Source organism: Dendropsophus ebraccatus, chromosome 1, assembly GCF_027789765.1.
Source record: "Dendropsophus ebraccatus isolate aDenEbr1 chromosome 1, aDenEbr1.pat, whole genome shotgun sequence".
Lineage (NCBI taxonomy): Eukaryota > Metazoa > Chordata > Amphibia > Anura > Hylidae > Dendropsophus > Dendropsophus ebraccatus.
This window is the reverse complement of record NC_091454.1, coordinates 158,892,233-158,905,214: the sequence shown is the minus strand read 5'-3', so window position 1 is coordinate 158,905,214 and position 12,982 is coordinate 158,892,233. Positions and strand designations below refer to the sequence as shown.

General features: G+C 41.9%; 1 protein-coding gene across 4 annotated transcripts in view; it reads right to left on the bottom strand.

The window, feature by feature from the left end:
• Positions 1-11,679, bottom strand: part of ONECUT1 (one cut homeobox 1) — a 51,906-nt gene extending 40,227 nt beyond the window's left edge. For all 4 annotated transcript variants that reach the window (XM_069956571.1, XM_069956572.1, XM_069956573.1 and 1 more), the window contains exon 1: positions 10,389-11,679. In XM_069956571.1, the coding sequence (XP_069812672.1) occupies positions 10,389-11,475 (1,087 nt within the window). In that variant the 5' untranslated portion in view covers positions 11,476-11,679. The remainder of the gene's footprint in view (positions 1-10,388) is intronic.
• Positions 11,680-12,982: the final 1,303 nt, after the last annotated feature.

Sequence of the window (12,982 nt, the reverse complement as noted above, 5' to 3'; positions counted from 1 at the left end):
TGTTTGTGAGTTTTCAGGGCAAAAGATCTTTGCAAAGGAATTACAATAATACAGTGCCATGTGAGGTGCTTACCCTGTGCCATGGATGGATTATACCATAGGTCTCAGATAATATAGGATGTAATAATGGCTCGACATCTGTATGCAGTGCAACAGACACACCAAAGGAACAAACTGAGCTGCACTTTTCTGTATAACTAAATATGTATTCTACTCAGACATACAGAAGTGGCATTTTCTAGCAACTTTGGTGGAATTTACAGCGGTAACACAACAGTCTCAAATGAACGGTTACATAACTTCTCTCATCCACCTCTTCTGGAGCATGAGTCAGGCAATGAGGAACTTTACCCAGTCACATCATACAATTCTGGTAACCTGCCATTGGCTGGGATCACTTTAACTGAAGTCATAGTAACATATTACCAAGCAGTATACATAGACTCACAGCACAGGTTGTTTAGCATAAAACAAGCATGCAAGACTGGCAGACTGGACATTTTATAAAACTGCATGAAATTGTACATTACTAGTCACTGATAGGATCATGGGTGTAGCTATGATTCATGGGGCCTTATAGCAAAAAAGTGTACGGGGTCCCATGAATTCTGAAAGCCTCCCTAACCCACACTCACCTGGCCCAGCACAGTTCGACATTCCTTTGTTCTCCCAGTCCCCTGCTGCAGAGGGACATCACTTGTGCACTGAGGAGCCGGGTGAACGAATATCGAGGGAATGCACTGGGAAAGGTAAGTATGTGTATAGGGGGTGGGAACTCTTGTGGCTGGAGGTGCACTGCCAATGTGACTGCCAGGGCAGGATGCCAATGGCTTCTTGGTCTGTCATTCAAAGCGCCACATTCATCACAAAGGCTCACAGTTAAAGCACTGGGCCCCCTTAGTGCACGAGCCCCATAGCAATGGCGTGGTCTGCCTATGTGGTAACTACGCCACATGATAGGATAAAGCAGAAGAAATGCTACCATGGGCACAGATTAGGACTGCTAAATGGCACAAATTAAAGGGTCATGTGCAATGAGACCTGCAACAGTACAGTTTTCACTCTTTTAGGGTGCGTTCACACCTACAGGATCTGCAGCAGATTTGATGCTGTGTTCAGTTATTTAAATGAAATCTGCTGCAGAAAATCAGCTGCAGATCCTGTAGGTGTGAACGCACCATTAAAGGGCATTCATACTCTCAGGCTGCTAACAGAGAGATTATTCCCTTAGATCTTCCTCACCTGAAAATTATTACTTTAAAAAAAAATCAAAAACATTAGTCATTTGTTTCTGATTTTCTGCCGCAATAGAAATTACAGTTCGACACTAATTAACATTTTGAGCAACTTTTCTATGTTAAACTGGAGACTGTAGCTGTCATACCTCCTGAACTTTATGAATTTGGTCATTGTAAAACAAACAGGTCCCTGACTTGATGGATCTGGATAGGGGTTATCCAAGATAATATTGAAAACTATTATACATTTTACTTGACTTACTTTACCAGCTGGGTATTTGGCTGTCCATAGATTGTGTTATAGTACTGAGTAGGTAATAACTGTTTTCACCATCAGCATCAATATTGCACAGTAGGGATTTCAACCTGCCCAATCTGATTATATGACCTATTTGCCCTGACATAATGAAGCACCAGAGAACTGAAAAGGTCTTGTCAACCATATAGGCTCAGCTTTACGGCTGTGCTGTTATCAGGGCTAGTTACATTAATGCTAGTAACATCTTATGCATTTCACGAAAAACCATGCCTACTTTAGTACGCTCCACCCCCTTGTCAAAGAGAATGCAAAACTCTATTCTTCATGTCTAATTTGCTTTTAAAATAATAATAATAATAATAATAATACCAATAATAATAAAAAGTAAACATTTTAGACCAAATTTTTGTCTCAAAAACTTTTATTTATTCCCCGCACTGTGACAAGTAACAAGATTGAAATCACAACAACAGCCCAAGAACTATATTTTATTTCAGTGACCAGGTACTTTGAACCCCAAAAATGAGGAGGCAACAGCTAATGTCTATATACATTGGCCCCCTGCTCCTGGGACATGCCCATCTCTAGTTATAGGAATGTTAATGTCCTTACCAACTGTTGGTCAAAAATCCTGCATTTCCAGTCTACAGCCTTGTAGTTTCTGTATACAGTGGAATACATAAAATACATAAATACATAAAATACATACATAAAAAAGGCGCAATAAAGGCGCTTCATGGCAAAGATCAACATGGACCTTCAATTATGGTTTCTGGTTGTGCCCACTGGAACAGAAAGTACTGGGCAGTTTCCTTTCAGTAGCAAAGGGAATGGGACAAACCAGTTCTCGGCCGCATGGCCTGGCTCTATGGTACTAATGTCCTTGTCTGTATAGCCTGATCTATGGAATGTAATGGGACATCAGTGTATGCAAAACTGTGATGTAATAAACACCACAGACAATATGGCACATAGCTGTGCTATTAAAGGTCAATGTACTGTGCGTGGAGAAGACCATTGTGTAGATAGGAAAGTACACCGTACACACTGTCAGTAATGTTGGTAAATGGAAAATGTACTTTTATGTTTTCCCTCTACAAGATCTGGAAGCCTTATGTGTTCCCAATAATGTAACTATAGCGGGTGTAAAGATAACAGTCACATCCCTTTCCTATATAAAAAAGATACCAACCCTATAACTAACACATGGGGGAAGATTTATCAAAGGGTGTAAAATTTAGACTGGTGCAAACTGGCCACAGCAACCAATCACAGCTCAGCTTCCAGCTCTGGTGAAAGGAAAAAGGAGCAGTGATTGGTTGCTGTGGCCAGTTTGCACCAGTCTAAATTTTACACCCTTTGATAAATCCCCCCCATGATATCTGTAACCCGTTACTGATTTTGCACTAAGGCCCAGTTAGCCCTCAGATCCCAACAGCTCATTGTAAACTTTTAAAGGTCACTATCACCTAACAAGAGAACTGATTAACTCTATGAGTAATATCCCGGAATGTTCTTTAAGGGTGCGTTCACACCTACAGGATCTGCAGCAGATCTGCAGCAGATTTGATGCTGTGTTCAGTTATTTAAATGAAATCTGCTGCAGAAAATCAGCTGCAGATCCTGTAGGTGTGAACGCACCATAAGGGTACGTTCACACTTTCCTGAAGCGCAGCTGATTTTCTGCTGCGCATCCGCAGCAGATCCACAGCAGATCCGCAGCAGATTTCATTTAAATAACTGAACACAGCATCAGATCTGCACCATTAAATCTGCTGCAGATCTGCTGCAGATCTGCTGTGGATCCTGTAGGTGTGAACGCACCCTTAAGCAGACCTAACCGTTACAACTAGAACTAGCTGCAGAGACATGTGAACATCAAAGTCATTTCTTGATATGATACTCAATATATAAGCAATCATTTCCTACCATGGCCCTGTATACTGTATTTCATGTTTGTAGGAGTATATATCTGAGTAGCTTGGTTGTATGAGTTATGGTCTGGCACTCAGATCAGATTGCTATTGTAACTGCTGCTGAAAACTCTAGCTTCACATCTAAGGGTAGGACATCTCTCATTATGACTTGCAGCTTGATAACAATTCTCTGAACACAAGCAACATAACATTGCCTGCATTTATTATGGTGCTATGTATTACAGATGACCACATACGGCTTTTCTTCTTATTCTGGTGTTGCTTTAGGGCCTTAAATAACTTAAACCCAATCCAGAGATACAAATAAATAATGATCAATGTGTAAAAGTGTTAGGTTCTTGGCCTTCTATACATTGCTGGATTCTAGCATTTTCGTCTCACTTTTTGGGTGACTTTACACAGGTCACATTTCTGCATTTTTACATGTGATTGTATGTAAATAGAATCCACTATGGATTACAGTACTGGGTTTCCACCATCTGGATATTAGGTATTGGAAAGAAATCCGCTACAGAAATAACTACGTTTGCTACATACTTTTTGGATTCTGCACAGAAAAGCTGAAGATTAGCCCTAATGAATGACAAGGGGGCTAATCCTCGGGTGGATCCAATAACACTGTACAGGTAGTCCTCGACTTACGTCAGTGATCCGTTCTTACGCAGCGTTGTAAACCGAATTTCGATGTAAGTCGGATCATATGTTCATACAGTACTGTACCATAACAACAGTTCTGTCCTGTAAACACTTAGCCTATCCTAACATAGTACCCTACATAATTATCAATATCCTCAGTCTAGAACTGCATAACTGAGTACTGTACCAGTATAGTATCGTACTGTATTCTTATGCCGCTGCATGTATTCGAGTTACGTCGATACCGTGTAAGTCGGAAAAAGGCATCGAATAAAGCGTTGTAACCACGAAACGATGTAACTTGAGACCGTTGTAACCCGAGGACCACCTGTAATCTGTAAATCTGTAGTGAATTCGGAGCAGGAATCTGACTGTCAGCCTTGGATTTTTGCCATGTTAACACACATTGAACATACCCTTACCACGGACAGAAGCCTTATCAGTATGGGTTGGAGATGGTTGAATGGTTAAAGGGGTACTCCGGCAAAAAACTTTTTCTTACGAATGAGCTGGTTTCAGAAAGTTATATAGGTTTGTAATTTACTTCTATTTAAAAATGTCAAGTCTTTCCATATTTATCAGCTGCTGTATGTCCTGCAGGAAATGTTGTTTTCTTTTCAGTCTGACACAGTGCTCTATGCTGCCACCTCTGTCTGAGACAGGAACTGTCCAGAGCAGTAGCAAATCCCCATAAACGACCTCACCTGCTTTGGACAGTTCCTGTGTCGGACAGGGGTGACAGCAGAGAGCACTGTGTCAGACTGAAAATAAAACAACATTTGATGCAGGACACACAGCGGCTGATAAGTATGGGAGGACTTGAGTTTTTTTTTAAATAGGAGAAAATTAAAAATCTATATAATTTTCTGAAACCAGGTGATTTGAAAGAAAAATATTTTCGCAAAAATAACCCCTTTAATTGCTATGGTGAAGCCAACAGTATTTAAAAATACTTGATATCATGTCAATATGACGTTTCCTTGTGCAACGACAACAGGTGTACAGGAAGATAAAACATGATTCAATGTTAGTCTTTTAAAGGGCTATAATTATCATAATACATATGTCATAGCTGAGGCCCATCTGTCCCAATTGGATCAGAAGTAATTGCATTGGAGGGATAGTTTTATTGATTTAAAGTAAGGATTTACTAGATGCAAGGTTCTCCCCTTTCCACAGGGTAGGGGAAAAGTAGGGTGATAAGTAGCTGACTGGTGGGTCTCTGACCATTAAATCCCGCACTGACCACAAGAGCAGAGAACAATTTCCCCTTGGCCTTGCAATGGTCTGAATGAAAATTTTCCAAAGAATTAAAGGGGTTATCCAGCATTAGAAGAACATAGCCACTTTCTGCCAGAGACAGCACCAATCACGTCTCCAGTTTGGTTGGGGTTTTGCAACTCAGTTTCATTGAAGTGAATGGAGCTTAATTGCAAACCTTACTTGAGCTTGAGACAAGAGTGGTGCTGTCTCTGGAAGAAAGTGGCCATGTTCTTCTAATTCTGGATAATCCCTGGGTTACTGGGCATCCCTACGTTTTACCCCTAAAGTGTGAATCTTGCATAAAATTCATTAATTTATATAAAAAGTATGAGAACTTTGTAAATGTCCACACTACAGCCATCCATGATTATTTACTGGAATCTCCTCACTTTAGAGACCATGGTAGGAGGCATTGCTTAAAAGTTGTTGTTCAGAAGGGAATACATGTACATACTGTATCTACTTAGGAGTAAAGGTGTTATTATCATGTTCCACTACCTCATATTTATAACAAAGCCAATAAACTTTGGAGGTTTCCTACCGCGCAGAGACCAATCATTTTGTAAACACCAAAGCCAACACCTGATTGGCTGTTCTGATGGCCGCACTTCTGCCCTTTGATACTAAACAGTACTTATCTGATTGTCTACAACAGTCCCTTCTGGTGGATTTGTATAACCAGAAGTAAATGAATGAAACTATTACCTCTCATTCTGTCATTCTGCTACTGTAGAACAATAGGTTCATTAATTAAGGACAAATAATCTATAAAATCTCCTAACTATATCCATTAACACATATTGATCAGTGAGGTTTCCCTTATGCTTTATTCCAATGTACTTCTAAGAGATACAAGGCCCAAAACAATTCTCAGCTTACTGTAGGCTATCAAAATCCTCACTTTCACTTCATTCTTTTATCAGTTATTAGAAAATAGTGCATTGAATGAATAAGTAGTTGCAACCGCTTGTTTACAAAAACTTCGCCTCATGTGCAATGCGCCTGATAGTTTCACATTCACTTTGACGTTTTCTACCAGAGTTCGTAAACATTATATATATATATATATATATATATATATATTATCAATTTATATTCTGTATATATCAGTTCTAATAATCAAAACAAATCAGTAAATACTGTATATAGAAATAGTAATAAAGATGTTTAATTTATTATTATTATTATTATTATTATTATTATTATTATTGTTTTAAAGTCACTAATATTATCCCATTTACAGTCTCTTGCATGAATGAAGAATATAGACATTTAATATAAATATTAAGAACTAATTTTATTTTTAATCATTATTGTGTTTTAATGTAAACTCTGCAGATAAAAAAAAAATGTGATGTAGCATTATCTGTGATATGTGATCTACCCAGTGATCCTAGAAGCATGATTTTTTTATTGATCAGCAGCATCTGTGTCCAGTCCTAGAAAGAGTTAGGCCTACATTATACCACAAAAGTAAATCCAATTGAGTGTAAAGAAAACACCTAAACCGATTGTGTTTGATGCCCATTGTGAAAAATTAGAGTAAGCCCCAAGTGTGGGGAATAACATGGATTGAATCAGAGAACACAAGCAACCTCTGGACACCAACAGGGGCCTACTATGGCAGAAAATCATTTCAGTCTAAACTCAGGCCCAGAAACAAATGTAAAATGACATACTGGTCTCAGGGCAGGTTGACACCACTAAAGTAAAACATATGCACTGGTATTCTTCAGAACTTGCATCTAGCCTATCCACTGTGCTGCAAACATCTGCAGAGATTTCCAAGTCACAGAAGCAGGAAGAAAAAGACTCCTGCGACACACAGAACATCTTAGGCGAAAGGTATATGCAGTGTATTATATAAAAAGAACATAAAAAACTAAACATCCAGAAAGGAAAAGTGCTACTGACTGATACTCTGGTTATTCACCTAGGGCTGAGCTCTAACATGCAGTCAGAAAAACACTAAAACAGAACAAAAAAAAAAAAAGCAAAATATGGTACATGTACTAGAAGAGCCTAGAATTATTTGCTCACAAGTTCAATTACAAGTACAATGTTAAAACTAAAACTAATAATAATAATAATAATAATAATAATAATAATAATATAACAAAAGTAATATTAATAATAAGTATTAATATACTATGTAGTATTATTTGATTCGATTTTTTCTAAAATATTACATTTTGCTTTTTATCTGCATATAATAGTACATTTTGCAAGTACACTGCCTACTATAAATATTTGTGCCTCTAACAATCACTGTTTGGAATTATTGATTTTTTTTGTTCATGCTAATGAATTTGTTTTAGCTTAAAGATAAACTAAACGAAAATGAAAGATAGGAAAGCAACCATGTTCAGCATGGAAAAATGTTGTGCTTCTAAATATAAATAAATAAATAAATATATATATATATATATATATATATGAAGAAAAAAAAAAAAAAATATATATATATATATATATATATATATATATATATATATATATTATATATATATAGCTAGCTTGCTGTTACTGGAATTAGAACACCCGATGTTATAAATATTTACATTTCTAGTTGAAAGCAAACAACAAAAAATGGGCAAATCCCTCCCTCAATCTCTCCATGTGGCTGTAAATATATGTGTATATGTAGATATATATCTATGCCCATATGTGTGTGTATGTGGTAAGTGGGCAGCACTCTCCAGCAGACACTGCAGACTGGCAGATTGATGCCCAGATAGCGCCAAGAGGGGGATCCTACATTCAGCGTTGTTTCCACTATTGATCCATGTAAATAAATGGAGATTCTGTTCCACCAAATTGTCGTAAAAATACACTGTAAATCGAAGAGAGCGTCGCCTTATCATTGGCTGCTTTCCCCGGGATCAGCCAGGAGCTGATGTCTGCCTTCCAGGTGCACTTGTGGCCATGGCTTATATCTCATAGGTACAATGGACACTTGTAATATATGCATACATGTATATTTGTGCCTTGCTTTTCGGCGTGACACTGGCTGCAATCTGGCATTGTGTGGCAGAGCAGTGGATGTAGTTACATGGCCTTTCTTATTCCCGAGCACCGTGCAGCTATTTTGTGCCATGGGTGCAGCTGGATGTAATAGAATACATGGAGCTTCCCAGAGCTGACAATACAGGGTGTAGAGCACACACATCACATAAGGTGTAGGGGTCTACTCCTTCCTAGTGCCCCCAGTGGAGCACATCTCTGCCTGTGACAGCAGCACCTCACACTGCCTGCCTGCCTGCCTGCCTGCCATCCTCCAGGGACGGATTAATGAAGCGCTGCCAGTTAATTCATCCCTCAAATAAGACTCTGCTTTCTATTAAACTCTGGGAATCTCTGCACAAATCTGCAGGGATCAGGCTTCAGGCATGCTATTTAGAAACTATTGTATTATTATTATTATTATTATTATTATTATTACTATCATCATAATCTTCATCATCATTATGAACACTTCTACTATTAGTCATAATAATAATAATAATAATAATAATAATAATAATAATCATCATCATCATCATCATTTTCCCAAGTGCACCAGTAAGTTTGCAAGGTTGGGATATATTAGCAGCCAATAATAATAACAACAACAATAAGATAATAAAGTAACCAATGCAGTCAGACATAGGATTCAGCTTCCCTATTATCCTCTGCACTGGACCTGGGATTAAAAAGTGAATCCTGTCACAGTTCCAATTAACATAAGTACAGCACATGCTGAAACAAAGACAAGCTCCGAGACAGGCAGCAATACAAGCCCCCTTCAATCACCCTAGTGTAGTGTAGTGTAGTGTAATGTAGTGTAGTGTAGTGTAGTGTAGTGTAATTTAGTGTAATGTAGTGTAGTGTAGTATAATGTAGTGTAGTGTAATGTAGTGTCGTGTAGTGTAGTATAATGTAGTGTAGTGTAATGTAGTGTAGTGTAGTGTAATGTAATGTAGTGTAGTGTAGTATAATGTAGTGTAATGTAGTGTAGTGTAGTGTTATGTAATGTAGTGTAGTGTAGTGTTATGTAATGTAGTGTAATGTAGTGTTATGTAGTGTAGTGTAATGTAGTGTCGTGTAGTGTAGTGTAATGTAATGTAGTGTAGTGTAGTGTTATGTAGTGTAATGTAGTGTAGTGTAGTGTAGTGTAATGTAGTGTTATGTATTGTTATGTAGTGTAATGTAGTGTAATGTAGTGTAGTGTAGTGTAGTATAATGTAGTGTAGTGTAATGTAGTGTAATGTAGTGTAATGTAGTGTAGTGTACTGTAATGTAGTGTAGTGTAGTGTAATGTAGTGTAATGTAGTGTAGTGTACTGTAATGTAATGTAGTGTAGTGTAATGTAGTGTAGTGTAGTGTAATGTAGTGTAGTGTTATGTAGTGTAATGTAGTGTTATGTAGTGTAATGTAGTGTAATGTAGTGTAGTGTATTGTTGTGTAGTGTACAGACATGAAATCCCCCATACGTGGTGACAGATCCCCCCACTAATGATCATATCATATCCACCTCTGCTCTGCTATCCTGATCCACTCCTTATTTTTAGCATCATGTCGTCTATTTACATGCTGCTACTTCCACTGGCTCAGTGAGTGTAAACGTCTTTGCGAGTATTGATTTATCGATTAGCAGATAGGTATCAATCAATCAATCGATATTAATTGTTTGACAAAGACAATGGGTGGGAGATAAGAGTGGGATCTGCCTCGTATGCTATATACCCTTATTTAACCTGAATGATGTAAAATCCTAGTTGCCCTGGATGAGGCACAGTCAGCTCCTGCAGTGGGGGGCTGAGGATAGCCCACACCACCCTATTGTATAGTCTGGGGGGGATGATCAAGGTGACAATGAGAGGCTGGAGTGGAGAGACAGCAATGGCAGGAGATGAGCCTCTCCACAATACAAGGATGCAGGTGCTACACAAGGTGGAGCAGGATGAGTGGCAGGGTATACAAAGCAGCAGTGAAGGAGGAAGCCTCAGGTCCCAGACCCTTGGAGGGATGAGAGTACAATGGAGCAGGGGCCACATATTGGGGGGGGGGGCTCACCTGCTAGCCTGAGAGCTGACATCCTCTGGAATTCGGGCTCCTGGAGCCACTTCCACATCCTACGGAAGGTCTCCCGGCCGGATTTGAGTTTGCTCCAGGGTTTGGGGTTCCTTAGGAGATCTGAGAGGGTCCCTTGGGAGCGGCACAGAACCCTCTGCGCAAAGATGGCCTGGGGGATGCTGTAGCGCTTGAGCTCGGTGGTGATCCTCTGAGCCACCTCTTTGGTATTGATTTCTTCCATTTGCCCTGAATTACTTCCATTGTTGACTTGGGATCCGGTGACAGATGAAGGGTTCTGCTCCCTGCTGGAGCCCAGGATTTGCCCGTGAGTCTGGGCGTTTAGATGGGCATGAGGATGATGAGGGATCCCATTGATAGGCACCATGCCAGCAGATGGCGGGGTGAGATGTTGTTCTCCATGCCTGCTCAGCATGGCAGGGTGGTGGGCTTCAAAGCCATTGGGGGTGAGCATTTTCTCGGTGGGCATGGTGGCACTGGGGTGGGCATAGTGAGGCAAGCCTTGCTGGGCATTGTGGATGCCCCCCAGGCCGGAGCCGGAGAGCGGAGATAGGCTCTGTCCCATGCCGGTGACCTCCTTGTGGTAGGGGGTGTACAGATTGTTCATGGAGGTCAGCCCCCGGTCATCCCTCATCAGGGTGAAGCTGCCGCTGACATTGCCCGCTATCCGCTGGTGGGGATGATGGTGGTGGTGGTGGTGGTGGTGGTGATGGGGGAACTTGTCCGACACGGTGGAGATGGGGGGCAGGGGCTGCAGAGGGGTGAGGGTGGTGTAGGTGCTGCTCATGCTCATGCCCGGTGGGGTGTCACACGCCATGGTCATGGTGGGGTGCAGGGCCCCGGTGAGGGCATGGTCGGGGGGCCGGTGGTGGTGGTGGTGGTACTCTCCTCCGTCCAGGATGGAAGCCATGCCCATGGATCTGGGGTGAGCAGCCAGGTGGTTGCTGCGGTGGCTCACCGCTCCTCTGTGGTGGGGGCTGCCGGTCATGAGATCAGCAGCGGCCGAGACCGGATCATGGCTCACCCCGTGCAGATCGCCGATATTGTCCATGGTCAGCTGAGCGTTCATGATGCTGCGTGCCGGCGGCGTGTGGAGCGCACATGTATGTGGCGTGTGGCGGACACGTCCCGGGGATAATCACAGCAACTTCTCCTCGGCTCCACTTCTTACCATTAGTCAGTGGCGGCGGCGGTGTTATCAGGCGTCTAGGGCCCGCTCCCCTCTACAGCACCGGCAGCAGTGATTGCAGTCTGCTCAGTCCCCTCGCCATCTCCTGCCATGTCCCTCACTGATCAATGTGTAGTCACTGAGCTGCTGCCCCTGCAGCTGGCGAGCCGCACCGCGCCTGCGCACTGGACGACAGCCCGGCTGCCTGTCACATCACTCCCACTCACAAGAAGTCTTCTATTTACCATGTACACGCCAGATCCCCGCGAGGACGAGACGCGCGTCCCAGCAGCTCACATATTCATGGCGCTATACTGCGGCCAGCACCGTGTATACACTCTCCTCTACCATTACCCTGCCTGGGATTCATCTATTGTTCCCTGGGAGCAGCCACCTCTATTGGGGTCAGGAATCCATGTACCCCCAGGGGTCACTTCTGTGTTCCAGATTACCCCAGCTCTGTATACACTGTTATGAATATTCTAGAAGTTTCCCTAAAGATTGGTATAGTAGAGTGCCCCTTTGGACCCCGTCTATAGTCAGGGCATTGCTAGATAGGGTCTCATGCTGCTGGGATGTGTAGTTCTACCATCAGATGATTGTCAGTGTATAGGGTGCAGGCATGGGGTATATAGCAGTGTGATAGAGTGAGTGTCCCCTGCACCTCCCTGCCAGCTGACAGCCAGTCTATAGTCCCATCTCCATGGCCCTCCCATTTGGTGACTTTGCATTAGAAGTGCCTGGCTGCTGCTGATGCTGCTGATGCTGCTGATCAAATTGAATTTTAATTGTAACTTCAGTGTTTTCCTCTCTCCTCATTCCATCAAGACGATTCCTATTACCAGGCACCTTGTTGGCACAGCCTGGCACCTTCATCAGCAGTGATGGAGTGGGTGGTGTGCAGTCCCTGTCCTTAGGGTCAGTCAGTGCATCCAGCACCTAGCCTCTATATCCTGTGTACTTCTGCATGAGGCTGGCATTAGCATGGTAGGGGCTATGCAGGTGTCCAGAGAAGACCCCACACCAACTACACATGTGTCTATTGTGCAACATGTCCCTCAGCTCCAGCTTTAACCCTTTCCCAGCACAACAAATCATTCCAACTATTCAATCTACAATCTATCTTTTTTTCCAATTCGATATTTATTAAATGACTTTTCCTACTAGCAGGATACGATTGGTTGGTGAAGGAAATCATTTCGTGACACCAAACAGGGATGTGAATGTGATGGGGAATATTTCTACATTGATTAGATAATGTATCTGTCCCTGATACTAAACTGCTGCTAATGACCAGCTGCATGGTGAGGGAGAAGCGCTAAAGAGAGGGAAGAGGAGCTGATCAATGGCGGCTAATAGGGGAGCCAAAGCACGGACCATGGCAACACACGCGGCAGTCCTATGCAAA